At 38.5% G+C, this 24,518-nt stretch overlaps 1 protein-coding gene and 1 long non-coding RNA gene across 2 annotated transcripts in view; both read right to left on the bottom strand.

Moving 5' to 3' along the window:
- Positions 1-4,758, bottom strand: part of SYN2 (synapsin II) — a 196,166-nt gene extending 191,408 nt beyond the window's left edge. Inside the window, exon 1 of the mRNA XM_080386165.1 lies at positions 4,158-4,758. Within this exon, the coding sequence (XP_080242291.1) occupies positions 4,158-4,528 (371 nt within the window). The 5' untranslated portion in view covers positions 4,529-4,758. The remainder of the gene's footprint in view (positions 1-4,157) is intronic.
- A 2,414-nt stretch (positions 4,759-7,172) lies between these two features.
- Positions 7,173-24,518, bottom strand: part of LOC308063357 — a 53,533-nt gene continuing 36,187 nt past the window's right edge. The window contains exon 2 of the long non-coding RNA XR_013927931.1: positions 7,173-24,518. This exon is cut by the window's right edge and continues 24,832 nt beyond it. This is a non-coding gene — a long non-coding RNA (uncharacterized lncRNA).

The raw sequence follows: 24,518 nt of genomic DNA, 5'->3' as shown, positions 1-24,518 counted from the left end.
ATACTTATAGCAAGACGCATGCATAAAAATACAAGAACAAAATTTTCCAACTTGATTCTTTTTATAGTTTCATCACTACTGCCAACGAGACTTATGTTCAAGCTTTAAAGCACAAGACAGACTAAGCAATAATTAGTTTTCAATATCGAAACAGCTTTCTAAATATTGCACTTAAGCTTTTAATGGAGATAATAATCTATATGCAGTGTTTTGGCACCTTGCCACTGATGTATGGACTCTAATCAATTGCTTGTTCAGCATTGAAAGTTCAGTACATTTTTGTATACAGAACAAAATGGTTACTTCCTAAGGAAATTAAATAAACTTATCTAGCTGAAAAACGTGGACAATTAGTGCAGACCAGTAGCTAGGAAAGAATTAAAAGAAAAGGTTAAGCAAGCTGCCTAGGTTTTAATTTAGCTCTGCCACTTGTCTCTTGGAAGACCTTGAACAAATTATTTTACTTAGTTTCCTCCATTTGTAAAGATATCAACAAAGATACCTAAAGCTGTTAAAACAAAATAAAAATCACTGAAGTCTATTATATAAAACCATTATTAAACATGACAAGTTGTTCTTGAAGCTCTCCCCTCCCCAACAGATCCATGAAGCATCTGTGAATCAGACACTTTTCTACTACATCCTCAAACACTTTGTAAGGTTCTCAACAAGATGTGTTAACTCAGAAAAGGCTGCGGACATCAGTGAAGGTACTAAAAATGTCCGTTCAGTATGCAGCTGCAGATGAAAAGATCATGACAATAAAATGCACAAAAGATAGGCCAAAAAATAAAATTAGCTTTTCCAATGCTTTTATATAAATTAATAGTACTGTTTCATTTGAAGGAGTGTTTGAATTACAAGTCACCCCTTTTTTGTGGCAATATTCTAGAATAAGGGAAGGTTTCATAGATAATTGGCGAAAATGATCACCAGCTATTTGCTTTCGTCTTTGGACTGAAGGATCAGTTATCATGTAAAGTGACCAGAAGAGAACCAGAGATTCCATGAGATTCCAAGAGATTCAATGAGAACCAGAACCATCGAAGACTACTTGTTATGGATTTGTCTCCGACAGCTGACTACAAGCTTTATCCTGTTTTCATTTTTTTCTCTTCACTTGCCACTGAGGCTCCTATAAAGCTACTAGCCGATAGAAAGTCTGATAGCAGCTTATTTTGCAGTCCTGTCTTTATTAGAAGCCCTCAGAAGTCTCTCTCATGTACGTAGCTACAAGTGTCCAAAGAACCTGTAGGAAAATAATAGTCTTTCACAGCTGTAAGACATCTTTGATAGAGAGTGCTACTGGACAAAGGAGGATGGTTTGACACAATGACTGCATGTGCTCTCTTTCCTTAAGGAGTCAAATAATATAACATGGAAAAAATACATTAATTAGTACAGATAAGTTAATTCTCCCATTTTCACCCTATCCTGTGACACAGAACAGGAGAATTTCAAAACTTGTAACAGGACAAACTTCTCAAGGCAAGAAAATGATAAAAGAGGTCATTGAGATCAACATTTAAAAATGCAAGCCACCACTGAGCATTTATTTGTATGTAGAATATCCCATACAATTTCATTAGTGACAACAATAATGTCAGGTTACTAAACCTCAGACTTCAAGTATAAGTCAACCTCTACTTGAAACGAAATATATTGGAAACAAAATGTCCTTCTGATGCTAGAGGTAAGAGGCAATATCCCTTGCTGACAGAAGGTACTTAATGCTTCCTCCAGCCCTTGCTGAAAAGAGGATACTAAATTAGTAGGATTTCAGCATGATTCAGACTGGAATTCCTTTACTTCTATTGAAACTGCAATCCAAAAGCAATACATCCATTTTCAATTTAAGACAAACACAATACAGCTCAAAACATTACGAAAACAACACCCAGCACATGATCTTCCTCTCAGGATTAACATAAATCAACTGAAATTGTTTCCTAGGAGGCCCTAAGAGATTTACTTAGTACTGTTTTTCTTGTCATTGACAGGGTTTGATTTAGTGTATCACATGACAGCAGCTCAACATACCTCATCTTGCAAAACTGTACGTCAATGCATCATACCAGGCAGGGTAGCTAGCGTGGTGGCCATCAGACCATTAAAATTCATCCTTCAGTATTTTTTTTTCAAATTATCATACATATCCCATTTTAGCTCAAATAGTCCAATATTATAGCAGTTCATGCAGGTCGATATGGACATCCATAATTCCAAAGGTATAGAACAAACTTTTCTGCACGTATTAGCAGAATAACCATATATATATAATTTTTCAAAGTTTATTTTAAAATCTTCAGTTACAGAATTATAAGCTTTCTGGAGGGGAAAGAGCCAGTACCACAACAAACTTCCTTCTAGAACTACTACATATCCACGTCACATATTATGAGAAAGAAAGGAGAGGAGGGGAAAAAAAAAAAAAAGCGAAAAAAAAAAAGAAAAAGCAAGCACGCATGAGTAACCTTGTGTGTATCTGTGACTGCATCAAGTCTCCTACCTGGAATGCTGTTGGTGGCATTCACCACGCAGAGCTCTAACAGCTTTGATATTGCCGACAGATTATTTTAATTTTGGGTGCATTTATCAAGTACGAAAACATACCATGTTTACAATACACAGAATGGCTTCAGTCAGTATAGAAAAAAATCTACCAGAAACAAACTCTATGAACATATACAGTTATTTAATTTACCAGGCAAAAATTTGTGCACCATAGAATACTAAATAAATAGATGTATCTGCAAGGCAGTGAGCAGTGTCCATGGATGCATCTCCATGACGTAGGTACAGAGGCTGTCTTAGTCCAGCAGATACAACAACCTTTTTTGTAAAAAAAAAAAAAAACAAACAAAACCAAACACAACCTAACCAAACAAACAAAAAACCCCACCATAAAACAAGACACAGAAGAAAAAAACTGAAAAACATACAGATGTTATCTTAACATTAATAACACACTTGCTACAGATAAAGGCTTACATTTTGTTTCAAGTATTTTATTAAAGTACCATTTTGAAGCAAATTGTATCAAATCATAGAACTGTACAAATCCATCTAGACAGTAAGGCTATAAATTTGAGAAGCTGACAATAAAATCCAAACCCACAATCCATTACTGAATGATGTCAGTATTATAAAAACATATTTGTTTTACTCTGTATTATTTTAAGGCACTGGTAAGACCTTATACACTGTAATTAGCAACAGTGAATGAGAAGGATTCACAGCCTGACATGTAAACGCACATTATAGGAAAACAAGTTAGTGAACGATGTACAAATAAGTATACATCCTTCCTCTAAAATACAGCATCCACCAGAGTCATATGTGATAAACAGGTCTGAATAAGCTATAACCTTTCCTACTGGTAGCAGCCAAGCACAGGGAGAAGTGAGTTGCCGTTCAAGTTTTACATTTTGTAAATCCTACATTTATTATGCTTGTGGAAGGGAAACACCCACCCCAAACAAAACCCGTGAAAGTAATTAACCCAACCGCTCAGATTCACAGGGCTAAGCTAAAACGGAGGTCTGGTCCTCAATAACCTGAAGGACCTTCACCCAAACACGCATTTTAGACGCTGCAACAGAAGCAGCGGGATCTGCGTGGAAACAAGCCCGGTCATAAATATGAATTAACACACGTAACGCTACAACCACACGCAGTTCAAAACAGAAATCCGTGCCTAAGACACCTAAATCCTACCTGCAGCTATACGTGAGTTCTTTATTTCACTAGAGAACTCAGGGTATGCTTTTTCAGGGCGATGAATATATTTTATTTAGTGCTTTGATGGAAAACGGCTTTCACTCCTAGTCAGGCGGCTCCAGGGTCTGCTGGTTTCGCTCCATCTTCCAGTCCGCCAGGCTTCGCCTCAGCCCAGCGGGTGCCGCCGGAGCGCGGCCGGGCGGCGGGAGGCACTGCCCGGCGGTCCCCGCCGCCTCCCTGGCCCCCCGCACCGGGCAGCCTCACCCCGGGGCCCGAGGCGCGCCCGGGCGCCCGCAGGTGAGCCCGCGTCTGCCGGGGAGGGAGAGCCGCCGCCAGCGGGGCCGGGGCCGCGGGGAGCGGGACCGCAGTGGGCGGGAGGGGAAGGGCGGCGGGGAAGGAGGGCGCAGAGGGGCATGCAGAGGCGCGGGGGCACCTACCAGTCCGTGTGCGGCTCGTCGACGACCAAGAGCAGCTTGAACTTTCTGCCGGCGGCCGAGGAGACGGCTGAGGAGGGATCCACCAGCCCGGCCGAGGCCGCCGTCTGCTTCACGGCGTTGGAGAGGGAGCTGAAGAAGCTGCTGCCCGTCGACTGCTGCTGCGGCGGCGGCTGCTGCTGCTGGGGGGGCGCCGACTGCGGCGGCTGCCGGCGCTCCGCAGCCGGGGAGGCAGAGGTAGGGGCCGAGGAGGCTGAGGGAGGCGGCGGCGGCGGCTGCTGCGGCTCCGGCCGCTGCAGGTCGGTCATGTAGCCATTGGGCAGGTTGGCGATGAAGCTGCTGTCCGAGAGCCTGCGCCGCAGAAAGTTCATCATCTGGCCGGGCGGGAGAAAGGCGAGGCTCTCGGCGAGGAGCGGGAGGAGGGCGCTGAACCGGGGCGGGCGGGCGGCGGGCGCCGCGGCGGGCTCTGCGATCCGCAGGCGGGCTCGGTCGCAGCCTCACTGCCGGCCGGGGCGGGCGGCGCTGCCTTCACCTCAGCAGCGCGGCCAGCGGCGGCTCGCGCGCGCCTGCCGCTCCCGCCCGTCCCTAGGTGGCAGGCGCGCGCGCGCGGGGCCTCGCTCCTGGCCCGCGCCACAGCGAGCGCGAGTCCCCGCGGCGGCGCTGGCTGCACCCGGGGGGGACCCTGCGGGCTGCACCCGGGCCCGCGCGGGCTGCACCGTGGGCGGGAATCCCGCAGCCGCGCGCCGCCCGCGCCAGGGCAGAGCCGCCGGTGCAGCGGCGGGAGGCGGGGGGCGGCGGTGTACGGCGCCTCTCACCGGTGAGAGGGACCCGCGGGGCCCAGGGCGCCAGTTACAAGCAGGAGCTAGGCGGTAGTAGCCTAGATACTGTCATGCCGTCATTTCTCACAGAGGTAACGCGGGGCAGGGAGCAGCAGCCCGGCGGGCTGCGGGTGGCGGCTGGGTGCCCGGCAGCGCAGCCGCGGGTGGCGTGCCATGGCGGGGACAGGGATGAAGCAGCAGCGGCGGCAGCAGCAGCAGGAGCCCGGCGCAGCGCTGCAGGGGCCGGGCTCAAGCTCCGGGGCACAGCAGCGGCTGCGGCCGTGGCTTGTGCCGCGTCCCGCCGCCGCGCTGGTAGCGAGGCCTCCCACTGATAACCCCCCCCGCTACGCCACCGCTGCTGGTTTGAAAAAAAAAACACAAGAGTTTAATGAAAGTGGAGTGCTGCCTATCATCGGGCAATTTTACATCGCCACGGAAACCGAGGGGTGCTTTGTCATCTCTCTAAATTGCTCCTACAGAAAGCCCACGGCTTTTACTTCATTCCCCTGAGTTTTGGGGTACGCACGTTGGTTTGTAACGTAACTCAGCCGTTATTGTGTTACATGCAGCTTTATCCAGGATGTACCCAGTGGCAAATCATTTTGCAACTGATCTTTAACAGGCCATCCTGCCTGTAACAGGTGCTCTGAGATTATATACAGCAAATTCGTGAATCAATTTCTTTTAAAGATTTGATAAAGCTTCCCTGAGTGCTGACACTTCCACAGTCTACAGCTTACATACTCAAAGGTAGTATAGCGTAGGATTTTTAATGAATTTAGAAACATTCATGTATTATATAATGACAAAAATCTAAATAAAATATGACCATTAGAAGATGCTTACTGTAGACACACTGGTGGGGGAAATGTTCAAACCATAATCCAGGCCACTTACAGATACAGCTTTTTGCATTAAGAGCACAGAAAATTTGAACAAGTGGAACCATCCTGGGCTACAGCTGCTGTCGCTTCATCAGTCTGTGGCCTGCACTGCCAGAGAACTTGTGGAACTGCACTTACTTCTACATCAATTTAGGTCTACTGGGATCTAGAGAGAGTAATTTTCTCTCGGTAATGTTAAGGTATCTTGGGGCTACTTGTATTTCTGAAAAGCTTGCAAGTAAGCACAATAATGCGAGTTAAGTCATCTACAACGCAGAAGCGAGTCACTTGCAGACAGAGGTAGAATATTGCAGTTCACCATGGCAAGTGCACACATATAATTTCTGCTGATATTGTACATGCAAAAATGATAAAAATTACAAGATTAAAGAACTGTGTCATTCCTCCTTGCTTGTCCCCCCTCTCCCTTCTCATCTAAAAAGCAGGCAGCCAAAGTCAAGGAAAAGGACTGCCTATGCTTTTCAAAATATGGGGGTTTTTTATATGGTACAAACTCTTTCATCTTCCCTGTGATTACTGAAAAACCCTCATAACCAGTCTGATACTGAAAAAGGATAGAGATATTTTTCAAATTACTGTTCTAGACTGAAGGGTGATTGTATAAAAAAGCTTCCCCTTTGGACAGGCTGCTTCCTATGCATACTCAGAACCTGCTTATTTCACTGACAAAAATCAGTCAGTCTTGCAGAGCCAAGCAGAACAAACTGTATTACATTCTGCTGTGCACAGTAACAAAAGTATTAACCAGGTCTCTATTACAGGGCTGAAATCTATCTTCGGTGTCAGCTGTACTCTTTGTTATGAAGGCAAGATACGTGTAGCAAATGGAAATGATAGGGAGTGATTTGAATGTCAGGATCCATTACTATAAAATGAAATAAAAAAATGATTAAACTGAGTGGCTAGGCTGCTCAAATCTCAGTGACGCAAGATCTATCCTTGTTAACATATTTGTGTGTAAAACTTTTGTTTTCTGATTGATGACATCCGATTCCTATCTGTACTTGTACTTTCTTGTATATTCTCGGTCCACCCAAACAATTACTTTAAGATTATATGAACTGATTCTAATTGTAATTATGGCCAACAGACCCTCTGGTATGGTTGCCCTTTATGGTTTCACAAACTCTGGGATGCTTGGGTAAGTAGCAGAAGCCTTATTCACCTACCCTGTGCACTCAGAAGATGTTATGACGATGTGGAATGCTAGAATGGAAGATATTTCCTAGTTCACTTTATTAACTTTGCACTGTCTCTTCTCTGTGAGCATCTTCTCAGAAATCTGTACTCAGGGCTTTTTGTGTGTTTTTTTTTGTTTTGTTTTGTTTGGTTGGGTTTTTTTTTTTAACCCGTTTACTACTATGCTGACTAAAATTTTTAAAAAGATCAGTCATCCTCAAATGCTAGACTCCAGGGTTTTTTTAAAACATCCTGTAGATTATTGTAGCAACCTTATAAATCCAAAACTGCTCTGAAGTCACGGGCAACTGAATTTGGTCAAAGTCTCAGAGAACTTGGTCCCTAGTACAAACAAAAAGCAGAGCTCTTCATGTAGCATTGGTGTTACTGCAAATGGAAAACTTTGTTCAAAGAGTCTCAGCAGAATATTACAGGGAGCTTGCTAAATTTAACAGTACATAAAACTGTGCCTGAAAAAGAATGGCACATTTTGTCCAATCTACTCTTCTTAATATTTCAACACGTCATGACACACTTGTGAGATAATTCAACATGATTATGTATATTAGGAAGTGAGAATACTGAATCACTGGTATGTTAAACGACAAAGAGTCAGTATCAAAGCAGAGAATTGCAGCAAGTATAAATTCAGTTTTGTTGAAATGTTGAAATCACAAAGAAAAAGATCAAATTTCCAGGGATTAGTTGTGTTGGCAAACTAAGAAAAGAAAAAGAAAGGATGAAGCTTGCTAACTACTACACTTAGTTTCATTAGAAAACTTCACTGAGTTCTCCCAGAACTCCTGCTGTTACAATGTCCCTGAAGCAAAAACATGTCAGCTTTCTATTTATGATTTTCCTTTCATTTTGTTGTCCAAGGTGGCAGAAGTACAGTTAAACCATTTGAAGATGTGACAGAAATAGGCACACTGGGGAGTAACTGCCTCGGTCATTACTTCAGAAAGGACACAAAGTCAGCTTGATCCTCCATTCTTAAATCTAGGTTCTCCTGTTTTGATTTATGAACATTAACAGAACACAAATTGACCAGAATTGTTTTTGGTCAGATGGTCATTTAAACATCTAAGAATTTACTGCATGATTGTTCCCTTGGTATTAATATAATTTTCTGCTTATATGCCTACCTACATATGTTTTGAATCACATTGGGAAATTTGACTTTCGATTTTAAAAAATTTCACAAAAATGTAACAGGAACTGAAAATATTTGCAGGATGCTGTGAAAAATTGTTAGGGAAATGTCTTGAGGCATAAGGGCTCTCTGTTTTATTTATGTCAGTTAATAAATTTTTATTGGGCCTTAAGTAATTTCACATTTTATAAGCATACAGATTCAAATGGTTCTGTATTGGCAAGAGATGCACTGTACCAATCTCCTAGCATTCACAGAGAGGACCCGATGGCTGTGACAGTATGTAAGGAGGTAGTAAAAAGCAGCAGCCTCTGCTCCTGCTCCTGGAGAGTGGCTAAGAACTGCTCAGCCTCTGTGCTCCCTAGACAGAAGCTTCTGTAAACTGCAGAGTGCTCAGTGACTGAACTAACTTGTGCCAGTATCAAAAGGTGCATTTTTCCTCCTTGTGAGTACAAAAGCCAAAGACTCTGTGGCATTATTTCCTCAAATTTGAATCTACATAGCATTCCTGACAATGAAAAAAAGAAGAAAAAATAAGGTTTTTTTAAAAGTACTGTATTATACATACTCTGTGCTCAGCAGTCCAGTAATTCTTACATGGAAAACCCAAGAAAATTTATTTAATAAATCATAATTTTTTAGAGACTAGGCTTTTACATTTGCAAGCTTTGAACATGGATGAATTCATACTGCAGAGAGGGGCTTTTTAGTTTCATAAATAATGTTTGCTGAGATGTAAGAGGGAGTTTAAAAAATTCTGTATGTGACATGCAAACAATCTGTAATAGAAACAGACAAGACTACAATCTATATCAGTGGTAACTATAGGTCAAATGGATGATTACAGAAGATAAAAGTCTGTTAAAATAGTTTGTCTGAATTCCAAAATCTGAAGTTATAATAGCAGTAACAGTTCTCTTTCAGTTTCCTACTAATATATTTCTTCTCTGATTTTTTTGGTTCATTATATCCTGGGTTTTAAGGATTTTTATTTTACTTTTTAAATCCTTTGATACAAGTATAAAGGAACTTCAAGCACTTTTTACCGTGCAATTAAGGCTCAAATACTTCTGGCATTATTTAGACTATACATCTGTAAAGGCTTAAGGCAACCTTGCAAGTATTTCAGAACTCAAGACACAGAAGTCTAAATAATTAAATTTAAAATATAATTAGGAGCAAAAAATTCAACCATTACACACATGGACAAATTGAAAATATAGAGAAGCATGTTTAATCCGTATCTTAACTTTACATGATTATACATGAAGTATATCTAAAATACTGTTTACTGGCATTGTATTTCTAGAGGAATGCAGTAATAAATATAGTATGCCTATATGACCTACTGTATTTCCTGAGGTTTCTATACTCCTTTGGGTTTGAGACCATAGCCTTTATTACATTACTAATCTCAAGAAACAGGCAGTTTATTTCTCTGCATCTCAGTCAGCGGTGTTCTCTTACAACCCAGAAGGTCGCTCTATATTACAGAAAATCAAAAAACTAACTGATACAGAAACCACAACTAGTAAGACACATTTAGTATTTTGCAGATGAGTAAATATAGATTTTTCTAAACAAACTGTTTACAAACTACACATACTATGTAGGGAGAAGCCTATCCACAAAACCTGGACGTTTTTCAGTGTGGAAGAAACCCATCATTATGAAAAGGAACAAATAGTAGATGCTATGAGTAACAACAGACAGACATAGTCACAGTGACTGTCACACTGGAATTTGACCAAGACCGAAGAACAAACATATTTATAAAAAGCAAAAACATATAAAATTCCTCATAGGCTCTACTTATATATTGCTGCCTACTGTATCATTTAGAACTTGACAGTTTCATATCTAAAGAATAAAACTAACAAGGAATACAATAAAAATGCTACAGAAAAAGTACAGAAGACAAAAAATGTTCATCTGCTAAGAACAATAGAGCCGAAGGCTTGAGTTACACTAGGTGCATATATGCATACACTCAGATGTACTGTGCTTTCACTGGTATGGGCCTTTTTGTCCTTTAAAACCTGAATCAGAGAAAAACCAATGATACATAAATAAAATTTCCATTCTCCAAATAAGAGGCTAAACAGTATATGAACAGCCTCTGAAGATCAAAGTCTGCCAGCTAAATCATACATAGTCAATTTAATTGGCACAAAAGTGTTTTGGTTGTGTTTTTTTTAAGGTTTTTCTTCTGCAAATTTTTTATTTATGTTATGAAAGTTAGAGTGAAAGTGGCCTACTCATATTCTAATTGATTGAATAGATAATTGTGTCATCAACTGCAACACAGTTATATAGTGGAAAATAAACCCAGGACTGGCTTCTAATGAAAAAGAATAAAACACTGTAAACCATAATTCTAGATGAAATGCAGCAAACAAAATATGGCATTTACATCCAATATGGCCTTTGCAATAAAACTGTAATTTTCTTTTTAAATGAGTTATCAAATGATTAAGATGAATGCAAGTTTACCTAATTAATTGGCTGCTTTAGTTACCACAAATTAATTTTGAATACCACATATGTGAAAACCTGATAAGCCATTAATGTGCAACGTGCAAGATGAGCAACGAGTTGAAAGGATGACAGCACATGAGCTAAACAATACAATTTTGTTTTGTTACTAATTTGATTCTCAAATTAATTCAAAGCCAGTACTATGCAATGTGTAGGATTCAAAAATTACCATCATCAATGAATACCTATCTATTCCATAAAAAAGACATTAAAAGTCAGCTGCACTATAAAGAATTAAAAGAAAAACACAGCTTTATAAGTGAAAGCTAAACTATACAATGCAAATCTTATACATTATTGCACATATGTTTATACATACAGACACAGATTATATGTATCTATGTGCAGATACAGTTACATACATTCCCAATACTTCCCTCAAAATCATTAGCTAAGAACACGGAAGGGATACATAGGCTGGGAAAACCAATCTGCAATATATCTTTACATCCAAAATTACCATTTTTTTTAAAGAAAGTTCAGCTAAAATATTCTTGGCCAACGATTCCACTTTCTCACCTTTAATCTCATCCGGGAGTTGTACGACTGTGATTTGCTTAGGGTATTATTGCATTCTTTATTCAGGTTTAGTAAGACTTTAAAATATCGTGGTTTTCTCAGAAACCAATTCCTTGGTACCAAAAGGTGAAAGATTGTCACTCCACAGAAGCAGTATGCTTTGAGAAGACTGCACATTTTTCAAGGCTCTTGAAAATGCTAGGTATGCCTTCTGGTTTTACTTGCAGTTCTACTTCTCTGCTGTGTTGCTTACATGAGAAAGTTCATAAATACTCTGTTAGCCCTCTTGTGTACTTGCAGAAGTTGGCAAACATAGTTTGAAAACAAGCACATCTTCAAATATTTTAAAAGCAGATCTCACTGTTACAGAACTTTGAGTACACCATAGTTTTCTGTACTGCAATGTCAAAAGCTCATACCTCAGTCCAGTAAGCAATAAAATTGGGCAAAATAGTGCAAAGTAATTACTCAGGTTATTGAGTTACGTAAACTATACCTTCAGACTGGCCTTCCTCAAACATTTCTTGAAGAATTGTGACTACAATAAAATTTGAAGTAGTCCTCTAATAAAGACCAAATGATAAAGCAAAAGTAATCACCTATGCCAATGTAAATGCATGCATACAGCATTCCTCAAATGGCCATATCCCAAAAGCTAAAAGACTGAAATATTCTCCAGATAAAAACGGGGGAGGGGGAAATCCAGAAAAATTTTTAAAAAATTACTTCAGGATTATTTGGTTCACAAACCCTTTAGCTGTCAGCAATCAGCTGGCTATATTCTGCTGGCAAAATACCATCATTCCTTCTTCAGCACAGTGGAAGGTGGCTCAGAGTCTGGAGCATCCTATTTGACGGGCACTTGTCTATTTGAAAATTGACTTTTAAAATGTGAAGGCCACATTTCTACATAACACAAAAGAATACACGTTATAATATATAGTTTATTGACAAATACATAGTAACAGTAGGACTTAAATTCAGCTGCAAGGTTAAGAATTGGAGATTCTCAGGAAAAGGGAAAATATGCATCTATGAATTCTGTTCTTATTAGAGAAAGAAACAGTTTGTATAAACAACTGTATTCAGAGGCTAATTCAAAACTTCTGGTAAGTCTAACAGAGGGAGTCTTTCTGTCAGTCTTTATATAGTTTAGGGCCTTAGTATGGAAGAAAATTTTAGTCATTTACTGCAAATTGCATTCTGACTTAGGACCTTTAATACACTGTGTACGACACAGCGCAGGCCTGAAAACTAACCCAAGTACTTAGTTTTAAATCCTTTTTCAAATTATTACCAGATGTCGACATATCAGTCACAATCTCCTAGAAGACACAAGTCACAAATACTGACTACATCATTGTTTACAAACAAAAATTAAATAAGTTTGGACTCCTAATTAAGGAAATAGACTATTCATTCCGTGATCAAGATGACAAAAGTTCATATTAAACCTGTGGCTTGACTTCTGTCCCTCAAATGTATATAAACTACTTTTTAACCTGAAATCTTGTGTCTCAGATACCTTTGTACAACAGCACTGAAGATGGAATGTTACTAAAGCTTTTTTTGACTTTTTTTTAAAGCAGTTAACACTTAATAATTCCTAAAAATTATTTTTAAAACACAGAACCTGAATGTGTGCCCATAAGTGTTACTGAGACACACATAACTGGTCATTCTTACTGCAATTAAAAGGAGCAAGCCCCACAGCTGAAGCTGTCAGGTCTCTTTTGTGTCACTTCTTGCAGTGCTGCCAAATAAACTATTATACTCTTCAACATTCTGCACAGGTTTTGTCACGTCTCTGTTCATGGGTTTCTTCAGAAAATTATTTCCGTTTTGCTGCTCATAGTGAGTTTAATATCGTCCATTTGTTATGCAACGAGAATTCTGGAAAAGAATTTTTAGCCCACCAAAAGAAAAATTAAAGAGGGCAAGTGATCTGAAAAAATTTATTATAGTATATTGTACTGCAAAACAGTTTGCCGTGTTGCTTATTAAAATCATGTGAATTGGACAAACTATTGTTCAATGAATAGCCAAAAAAAATATTCTCTTATCTTTTTGCAAATATATAGAATTTACACGTATTCTTCTTTACAGAGATTTAAAAGCCTGAATGTCCTTATACATAACTGCAGAGTAAGGCCAAGTGAGAAAGAACACTTCTCTTGCATTGAAGTTGACTTAATGTTAATGGTGATAACTTTCTGCTAAATTCTTGATTAAATCTGTCCAATAGAGTGCACAATAAATGTTAGTTCAATGTATTTGCTATTATTGGGTAATTTTCATTTTGTGTTTAACCAAAATAACTTTAGTACTAGCTAAGGAAATTTAATATTTTAAAAATCATTCTGTAGTAAGTTCTGTATTGAGGGAAGCACTCTGTCATCATCTCTGTAATGATCATTTATGCCCTGAAATATTCTTATATCACAATAAATACGTGGCCATCTGAAGAAGTGCAGCTACTTTAGTTGCCCACTAATGAGAAAACAGTCTATTTCAGAGTTCCTAATGTCACAAGATAGTTGAGAAAGACCTCTGTTCCAGTCCATACTTAATGGACTAATCATAAAGACCAAACATTATTGCAGCACAGTCTTAAGCATATGTTCTGCTCTAACTTTTGGATGTAGAGCCCACTAATAATCAATTGGACATAAAATACATTTGAGTGCTTTCTAAAAGCAAAACTTTACAATGTTCCTAGTTAAAAATACCTGAAAACAGCTATATAAAATATGGATACCAATCTATCCAATATATTTTTGTATTGTCAAGAACAGTGCATCACAGTGACATGTTTATGTGGTGATGCGAACTGAACTCATATAGTAATAGTTGTTAATGTACTGTAACTACTCTTAAAACTGTCACATCAATTTTTAAATTTCATCTGTTTCATTAAGTGCTATGCTTCTTTCAGAGACCATAAATGAATGAAAACTGAAAGAAATCTCTTTTTTAACATGTTCTTTGAAATCAATAGGACTAAAAGATGAAGGTGCAAGACAGAACACCAAGTTTAGGTCTTTATCAAGATCTGAGTGTCTTAGGAAATCAGGAAGACTTTGTAATACGGTATAGCTATTTCATCATGCAGTGGCATTACACTAATCATATGTTTTAAGTCACTCTAAGGGTAATTGCACTTTAAGCATTTGATTTCTTAGACTATTTAGGGTTTAGAGATTCATTCTATTTCTTCTACAGAACTGAGACAGAGCAAGAGATAATCTGATGTTTGACACTCAGGAATGCTACAAGACTTTTTAAAAGTTATGTAATAATCCCCTTTTCCATCCTTTACAAAAAGGCTAGGTAAAAAACATTCTTACCCCTATTATTTTCAGTGTGAAATAAAATTAATATAAAGCATATAAACTAAGTTACATTGTTCCTGCTTACACAGTATTTCTTTTCTTATAGGGATTAATATTAGAGCTTTTTTAAGGTAATATAATAGATTATGGAACTCCCTAAACCTTAGAGATCTAGAAGTTATACAGTCAGCCATTGACCTTTGCTTGGTTGTAGGTCCTTCTAAGCTGTTCGCTTAAATACCTTGTATTTAGATTCAAACGTAAAGATTTAGCAATGGTCTGGGATGAAAAACCTAACCCCCTACCCCTTCACATAATAACTATTACAGCTTGTGAGTGAAAATCAAACCAGAGCACAGAAGACAGACATGTGATGTCATGAGTTAGGAAATTAAAGCTGAGATAAGAACACTTAAAGACAACATTTTGTTAAAACAAAATATTAGATCTTATTCAAAATGCATTTAGCTGATTTATTTCACTGATGTTAGCTCTGATCTAGAAGTGTGGGCATCAGTCCAAAGACGTACCTCTGTCTCTGCCATCTGTTACAACAAGGAGAGACACCCAAGTTATACTCATTTCCCTCCCCCAGTAAACAAGTAAATAAATAATTTTGACAGCTGGCAGGACATTTTCGAGGAGAACATCACAGTATGAGAACTGCCTCCTCCCACAGCAGCTGTTGCCTCTATAGCATACAAGGGAGCTCATTTGCAAACACGGGTGGGTTCCTCTACAGTAGGAATCCTGAAATCATAAATATTTGTGAGACAGCATCATTCTTGCCAACTATGAAAACTATAGAGAAGATTTCTATTTCAATGCCTGAAATTTTATCTTTATAAAAATATTTAGTATTTAGTATTTGTCCTTGGTGCACAATTTTCACTTTCTGCCAAGGACCCGTGGCACTTTCCATCAGCTGCTTCTTCACATACCAAAATCCATGTGTAAACATTAATGCTAGATATGAGGCAATGAGAGCGACAGGAAAAGTCAGATGCTCACGTTTTGCAAGAAATCTAGCTTTATTACACAATTTGACAAAGCAGTTGAAATTAATTGCCTAGTTCTATGTGTCACAGATGAATTTTCTTTTGAGGCTTCATATTTTTACAGAAATTCCTATATTTTGGTCCACATACAGGGAAAAGACTCAAATTCTGGCAGAACAGTCAGCAGTTTAGATTAGCTGAGTCACTGTATTGTAGCAACAGTCCTCTCTCAGTAGGAAGCAAATAGATTAGCTAGCCTCATCCGAGAGGTGAGGACATCACCATCAAGGATTGAATAAAAACAGAATCAAAAAATGTTGCATCTTTAGTACCAAGGACATGCAGTTATACCTTTGCAAACATCGACAGCATCTGCATAATATAGAGCTGATTAACAGATGCAGGTCAGTAAAGATAAAGTTGTAAAAATAGACTACTTTGCTGCACACCATAAGAGTTTCAGTTAATGCTGTATTTATGCAGTAAATTAACCCTTACATTTGATGTCTCTGTCTCCAGGAATCCTTTACCGGGATATTCTTTACAGCCCTCAGTCCATTAACAAGGTAGCACAGCCTTGTCTTTTATCCAGTAGTGAATCTGAAGGCCCAGATAGCTCTGATTATAGCCCTTTAGAAAATAAAATTGAAGTAGAGTGATGAATTTGGTCATCTGAGTTACCTGGTTTGAGTAATAGCGTCTTTCAGCATATAGTAAAGTTTATAATATTTTATGTATTATTATTAAAGGAATAGTCATTCACTAGCAGTATTAATATTTGTGTTCTTCAGCAGCTGGTTCTACACATTTTGAAGTGAACTGGATCTCTGACAATGTATTGTCTTTCTACATGCATTTATGATTTAGATGGTTGCATTACTGTAGTACTGCATCATTTTTAAGACTGGAACGATCTCGTGTGTCAGCTGCAATATGTAGGGAGTACTTCAAATGCAGTTAGACACGATACCTACAGTATTTCCCCGTCAAGTAGCTCTCTCTTATTAGATGGATGACAAATTCACAAAAGGGCCTCTTAAACAGTGTTCACAGTTCTATAATTTTAAAGAATTCATCTGTGGTAGAAGTAAATAGCTGGAAGATACAGATCTTTGTGTCCTGACTCATACCATAGTGAAATGTTTCTCCTTTACTCCCTCGAGCCACTAAAAGCTGCATTTCCCTAAATTCCCATTTCATTTCCAGTGCTACATATCAAACGCCAGTAAAGAAAATACAAATCCTAAACAAGTATCTCACAGGGTTAAGAGGGGTAAGCTGTGTAGGGCCTTTGGGAATAAAGGTATGAGGCAGAAGTGTACATGTGAAGTCCCTCTTTGTTCCTTTTAACTGCTGTCTGCTATACAGACAGACAGACACGATGTGCACGCACCAGTCTGGGTTAACACCACATTAGCATGCAACTGCACATGCAATTTGTAATTTTAATTGAATCAAAACTTTGCAAAGATTTATTGTATTTTGTTGGTGGGAAGGGAGACAATTACAAGAGGACAGAAAAGTAATTTTAATATTACTCTTACTCGTAAAGGAAATCTGGTGGAGTGATCAGAGCAGGACTCTGTTCCATTGCCCACTCTGTCACTGCTCCCCTGTGGTTTTGTACCCACATACATAAATGTGAACACTAGTGCTTGCTATTTTTTGCAATACAATCCAATACCCTTGGGGAAAAAAGCAAGACTTAAAAAAATATCACTACCTTTACCATATAAAGCCATGTTTTGACACTTGGCAAGTCTTTATCAAGTCAAAACCAAAATTATAGCAACATTTTTTAATTCCTTCTTGTGAGTCTATGTGAGCTCAGTGATATGATGCAACCCAACACTTGAAAAGGCACGTACACTACAGTGGCAGCTAGTACAAAAAGTCATAGTGCCACATAGGTACAGAAGATAGCAATAAAGTATGATATGCTAACAAACAACTTACAAGTCTGGGCATTCAGACAATTAATGTGTAACCTAAACTGCCATATCTTTTCCTAATACACTACAGAGATGAAAGCACAAAAATCTCAAATGTATGTCACAGAAGTGATTTTCAGATTTGTGACAAAGTATAATATGACAGTATTAATTGTGTAACATAAAGATCCTGAGTACAGATTGGACAGTTTTATGTTATTTTAAGACATGAGTGAAAATCATTCCCTGGGAAAGAGAATACAGGTACACCTTAATTGTGTTCCAGAGCCCAGGCTCTTTCATTCAAAGTCCTGCTAGGTGTCAAGGCCATGAAGAACCCCGCAAGACATGAACACAATGAAGATGATGTCAATAACTGTGCTTGTGCTTTCAAAAAAAAAAAAAAAAAACCAAAACAAAATCAGAATCAACTACTTATGCAGAGAAATATTTCATAATTTCACTAGATGTTACTCAGATCAGCCACGATAGCTTCCCTGCTAACATTACTAAGGACTTATTTATTTGGATCATATCATGATATGATCCATATTGGGAAATAAGATCTATATGGACATGTCTTTATCAGGTTACTACAGTTAATTGGGTTAAGTTTTCCACAGCCAGTCAATGCTGCATTCAACAGCATTATTGCCTAGATTTTCAGTCATCTATTTTGTGTATTTCTCAAGACTGCAGTTCTGTTTTACTAAGCAACTAATCTATCATAGCCAAAACAGATGATATGTCCAGTATAACTACAAAAACATTAGTAGATTATAATTTGTAATATAATATTAATTATGCTAGCTATTAAACCAATTTAAAGCATAGGTCAGAAATATCCACTGAAATGCTTAACAACCAGATGGCTCAGTCATAGTGCTGCAGCTTGTCAGAAAGGTAGTTTTGTTCACACCAGTGTTCTGGGAACGGCTGGGTTTTTTTCAGACATGGAAACAGGAGGATGACACTGACTTTTTGCATTTGATGTTCAAATACTTATAAACAGAAACCAAACATCAGTCTTTTCAATAAAATTCACAAAAGAGGAAAGAAGCAAATTATCAGTCAATAGAGTGCCTAGCTCCAGTTGCAGGTTATCCCACATGTCTGCTTTCCAGTCTGCCTTCACCAGGAGCCACTCACTCACAACCATCCTTATTTGTCTCACCCATAGCTGTCACAGCACTCTCCAAACCAGCCGGCTGCAACAAGGTCTTTTACCATCTCATACCAGCACACCCTTCATACAGTCCCTCTGCTGCCTTCTCCTAGTCTCTCCTCATCCCAGGCACGCTCACTCTGTCTCTCTGCTTCTTCCTCGGCTGCTCTCTCTTCATTGACTCTCAACCCCTTAACAGAACCAGCCACACCTGCACTTTGTCTACATCAGCCAACCCACTGCCCCTGAAGCCAGCCCACAGCTGTATATTATCAATGTTAATTAACCCAGCTTCATTCCTCTACACATAGCTATTGTATTTTTGGCACAGAGAGAAAGGGAATGAATGGCAGAGAAAGCCAAACCAATGCTCGAACAAACAGCTCTTGGGAGAGATTTGATAATAAACTGGAAGTGCAGTTAAAAGTTGTAATCAAACTGATAAACCTCTTTGCAAAAATTTTAGGAAATACATTAACAACAAATACATTAAGATAATTACAAATAATTCCTGCAATAGAGTTTACAATTTCGAAACATCTCAAAGTTGACCTCAGTAATTGGTTTCCCTAATAAACCTGTTCACACAAGGGGCTAAGCTGAAAACCAAAAACCACAAACAAAAACCTTTTCATTCAGAAGCTTATTGGTAGTTAAGGCATAACTCATTTGCCTAAAACTACCCTTACCTTAAGTGAATTTTTAATACATTTTGTATCCAAAATGCACATTTAAAGGGAAAGAAATCCTCCGAATTAGAGAATTAATGACGGATAGGCTGGAAACCAGAAGAACCTATATTTTAATGCTGTATTCCAACGCTGCATTTCCAAGCTTGTGAAGTACATTAATGTTCAAGTCAGGCCTGTAACATGGGCTCAACAGGGGAATAGAAGCAGTGTGGTGTGTCTGTGAGATGGAGCTAGAAGGAAAAACAAGAAAGAAGAATGGACAAACAATGATGTAACTGCAGAAATCCAGGGTTAGGAAGAGAGCAAAAAATCCATGGAGGTAACACTGGGCAGGGGGGCAGGGGGGGAGGGTGGGCTGCCGAAGAGTGATTGTGATAATGTGCAGAGACTGATGGTGCAAACTGTGGGGATGATTCATAAAGATTTGGGAGCCGATGCTTTAGTGCATGTGTGCATATGTGCATGTATATTGTCCTCCTCCGCTGGTTTCGGAGTAGACCTCTCAGTCGTAAAGTGACCCTTAAAGTGTGACACTTTGAGGCAAGAGACGAGCTTCAGGCATCTTAGTTCTGTTCAAAAATTCAAAATCTTAACAAAAAACCCCAAACAAAACTGTGACCTTCTTTCTAGAAGTACTCTAGTTCTTAGCTAGTAACAGATCACTTCTTAGTGACTGCCTGTAACCAAAGGAAATATCTGCCAGCCCCACCAGTCAGTTTGTGTCCAAAAAGTTGTGTTTAATTTCTAAACTGTAGCTCCATTCTTCAGTGCTGACAAAAGTGTACTTCCCGTTAACCAAGCTGATGCAAAATGACTGTCTTCCCACCACAGAAAAACTGAGGCAAGTTTCCAGTTTACTTCTACGGACAGACAAAGGTGTGAACAAAGGAACAGAGAAAATTAAAATTACAAGTGTATAAAGTTATAAAATAATTTTTAAATGACAGCAGCTAAATTAAGTAAAATAGAGAAAAAACTTCAGTTATTGAAGACAGAATGCCTACAGGGCTACTTTAAGAGATGTAGAAGAACACTGTTTATTAAGCTGCTTTAATAAAAAAGCATTTAAAAAGCTAACACAATAAAATTTTAATTACTCAAGAATTTCTAAATTAAAAGGCTATTATAAAGGAGATAGAGACAGATGGAACAAAACTGTTCTCCAGCATTATCTAAAGGCAGGGGATACACAAATCCTACTTACTCCATACTCTCTAGACTTGCCCTGTCCTTGCTTGGTGAACTGAAATCTCCACCTCAGTTTCAGTACACTTTCACAGCTCTTTCATGCCTCAAACAGAAGAAACATTGATAGGATTTAATGGAAACTTCCATTTAAACAATCATTTTATCTTGCTTTAGGGTAATTCCTTAAAGTTAATGGATGTGGGAAGGCTATATGCAGAAAAAAACCTGCAGCTTTATAACGCATGCCTTTTTGCCCTTCATTCATATTTAAATCAGCCTCCTTGTCACCTGAACATCTTGTGCATGAAGAGGCCATTTACAAAAAAGAGCAGAATATTTTGCTAGGAGTTTTGCCCAATTTTTTCTGACCATTTAATTGCTATTGATGTGTTAAACAGGCTATCTTACTGGATTTAAACTAAAGTCTTCTCAGGTTTCTCCAGTCATGCAGCTTAACATATGGACGAAAAACATCAAAACCTGCTCTAATTTGCTTCATTAATACAAAAGCATGAGTAAGTCCTGTGCCAGTGGTTCCATATGTATTAAAGAGAATTTCAGAGATGGTGAAATAAAACATGCTTGGTAGAAACATGCAGACTGACAGAATATTACTAGGACAGTCACAGGGTTTTAGTGTAAGTTAATGAAAAAAAATAAAGCCTCAGTGTTGCAGTAGAATCTTGCCGTAATTAAGATGCACATTATGAAAGCCAATCCCTGCAAAACAGTAGTATATTCTGAGAGACGGATTTAACTTAACTGGACATTGATGAGTCAATGTTATTTGAAAGCAGAACATGAAATGAAACATGCTGGACATTGCCATTTGTGTGAACACATCATGAGATTTGCTACTGTGTTCTGCATCTTACTTGTTCCCATTTGCTGGTCTTGCATTCCCATTATGTGTTATAATTAAGAAAGCAAAATATCTGGGAGAATTATTAGTTCTGAAATCCCTTTAATTATAGCCTGCAGATACTAGCACAATAAAAGCCATCACACAGACTATTGGTATAACCAGTCAGAGTAACCTTGTCAAAAACAAGGATAAGCCACTTTTAAAAAATAATTATAAGAAAATTAGTTTCCATACTTGCAGTGACCAGAAGATTCCAGAAGCTTAGTTTTCAAGCAAAAATAGAAGCATAAGTTCAACTGAAATAAAATAATGAATTTTACGTAGAAAATCTAATCAAGAGTGAGAAAAAAAGGCACTTTCTGGTCTCCCTAGGAAACTCACCATTACACTTGGTCCAAATCTCCCAACTTCTGTTCTTAACCTACTAGTCCTGCTGAAAACCTTTTTCTGCTTCTGGCAATATATTCCATTAGCAAATCTCAGTCTGAAGGTAGACTGGAAAATTCTACAAGGTTCCAGTGCTGTTTATGTTCTGATATTGTAGAAATGCACCTTCAGATAAGATTTGGGATTGCAAACACACACCTTGCCAGCTGTTATAAAAACTACAGAACAAAAAACCTGTATTATTAGAAATAACATTAATAAGAGAGCCAGGAGGATTTCATGGACATATTAAGCTGATTTCAGCTGAAGAGATTTGGTTCAAAGGAAAATTCTAATATTTCATAAATGAAGTATGAAGTACTCAGTGGAGTATTTTAACATGCCAACAACAATTACTTTGCCCTGAATAATAATCTGGTAGGTGATGTGAATGTGATGCCTCTGGTTGCACTGCAGAATGAGTCACTAGCTGAGATAAAGGAACAGAACAGAGCCCTGGCAATACTGCTGAAAGCTGTAACATGTTTAAAGTATGCCTGCTCCAGTGATGCAGGGAGAATGACACTTTCCTCCTTGGCTGAATTTTCAGTGTACCAAATCTTCAACTGTGTCATCAGCGCCTAGTCTGTTTTCTTTCTGAAAAGCCAAAGGAGCTACACAGTAAAAATCCACATTCCATGCCTTTGTTTATAATTTTCAGACACGTTTATGGAATTTCACATAAGCTCTTATATGGGAAAACCTTTAGAAGACAGTGGGTTTTATAGACCTATGTAAATAATGCATAAGCATAATTATAAAACAATGAGATAGGCGAGAGGCTTAAATTGCATTGCACAGCAGGTAAAAATACACGCTATGGAAGGAAGTGCCATTGAAAATGTGACCGTCAGACTGCCTTAAAACCTCCTCCATTTAATGATAAACTGCGGATATTGCATATATCTCAGGCAATCAGAACCTCAAGATGGATGAGAAGGAGAAACCAGCTCCCCACCAATCTCCATGGCAGGTCAGAAGATGGGTAGGACCTTCCTTTGCCCCATCACTCCAAGTCTTGTGCGAGGGTGTGCATATAACACAAAGTTTCACGTAGACAGGGGTTATGCTTCCTAACTGCTGTGCAGCACAAAAAATTATTGTTGGTTTCCCACACCTCGTGCATACAGCCAGGGAGGGCTGAGAGAAGCTGGAACAGAGCAGAGGATAAACAAATGCCCTCACTGAACTAGAGACAGCAAAACCAGCTCCACAATGCGAAATGGCCCACATTTACTCATTCAAAAACTGTATTTGAAGGCATGATAATATTTGTTCATCAAATTGTCCCATATTTAAAACAGTTAAGGCATTGCGTACCAAGTTATGGCTAGTACCAGGTACCTAAGGATTTTTCAAGATGTAGGTGCCTGAATCAGTAAGACTCACAACTGCATCCTTAAAGTGAAAACTTCTTTAAAGATTTCGCTCAGTCAGTCATTCCTCTCACTGTCTTCCACAATAGGTCCAAAAATAACTAAGCGGTCTTATCATTCCTGTTGGATGTATCTTATGCTAAAAGAAAAGTAACTTAAGTGAGGCACTGAGACCTCATTTAAGGGTAGATCTTGTGAATTAGCATTCACTTTTGGTGTGTAATCTTTGTGAAAAAAAATCATAGAAATAGTTTTCAAATAAATTGAGGTTTTCAGCATCACAGAATACTTTGCAGTTCATTTTCATATTTTTGTTTGATCTTTCAGAAAGCATTGTTTTAATTATTTTAAGTTCTTGTATTCTTCCATGTCAAGTTAATTCTAGTCTTTCAGAGTTTTTAATTCTGACTTTTCTTTTCATATTCTTGTCCCAGTGCAAATAAGCACTGAATCATTAACAACCAACTTTGTAATCTGTCCTGTTTATTTGTATCCCATCTCCATTTTCAATATTTTATGACTGTAGAAGTGATCCTCCCAAATAAAAAAAAAAAAAAATGCTGACAATTTTACTTGCAAGTATAATGAAATCAATCCACGCTCAAGGCTTAAATGCAGCTATATCCTACAGGTATTTCGCTTGAGTCACTTATCTAAGAATGGTTTAAATAAATTTATTTTAAGCTTCAGTAGCATAAGTTAAGTTTTGTAATCATGACTGAGTAAACTTGCATAGTCTCTACAGTCATGTCCATTTTCCCCTGCCATCAAGACAAGTGAGACAAAATTACATATCTCTAAAAATTTTGTAATTTTTAGCCAACTCTTCTACTACAAGAAGAAACTGTAAAGAATGCAGAACTGAATCAAGTAAATCAGGCAGCAACCTCATTTTAGACACAAAAAAAACATTCAGGCTGACATGGAGTTTTTATGTTCTACAGTCAGCTTTTTGGTTTTTTTATTTCAGCTTTGATTCAAAATCAGTTTCAGTACTGGGACTTACCTGGGAGCATCCTTCATTCCAGGATAGCCAGAAAGGGGTAAAAAAATAAATTGAAAAAAGTCACCACCCACAAAAGATCTCCAGTCCCTAACATAATACTTTTAACTTCTTGTGCAACCTGTCCCCTTTTAAATAAACCTGGGATACCCATCATCATGCTGTCCATCAAAGCATAAAACATTTGTGACCTCAGTAGTCAGTCTTCCCACCCTCCATCCATCTGCCTCCCAAAAGGGGTTAATTCTGTCTTTTCACAACTTCTTAACTCCCCTT

The sequence above is a fragment of the Falco punctatus genome (genome assembly GCF_963210335.1).
Source record: "Falco punctatus genome assembly, chromosome: 4".
In the NCBI taxonomy this organism is placed as follows: domain Eukaryota; kingdom Metazoa; phylum Chordata; class Aves; order Falconiformes; family Falconidae; genus Falco; species Falco punctatus.
This window is presented reverse-complemented; position numbering and strand designations above follow the sequence as displayed.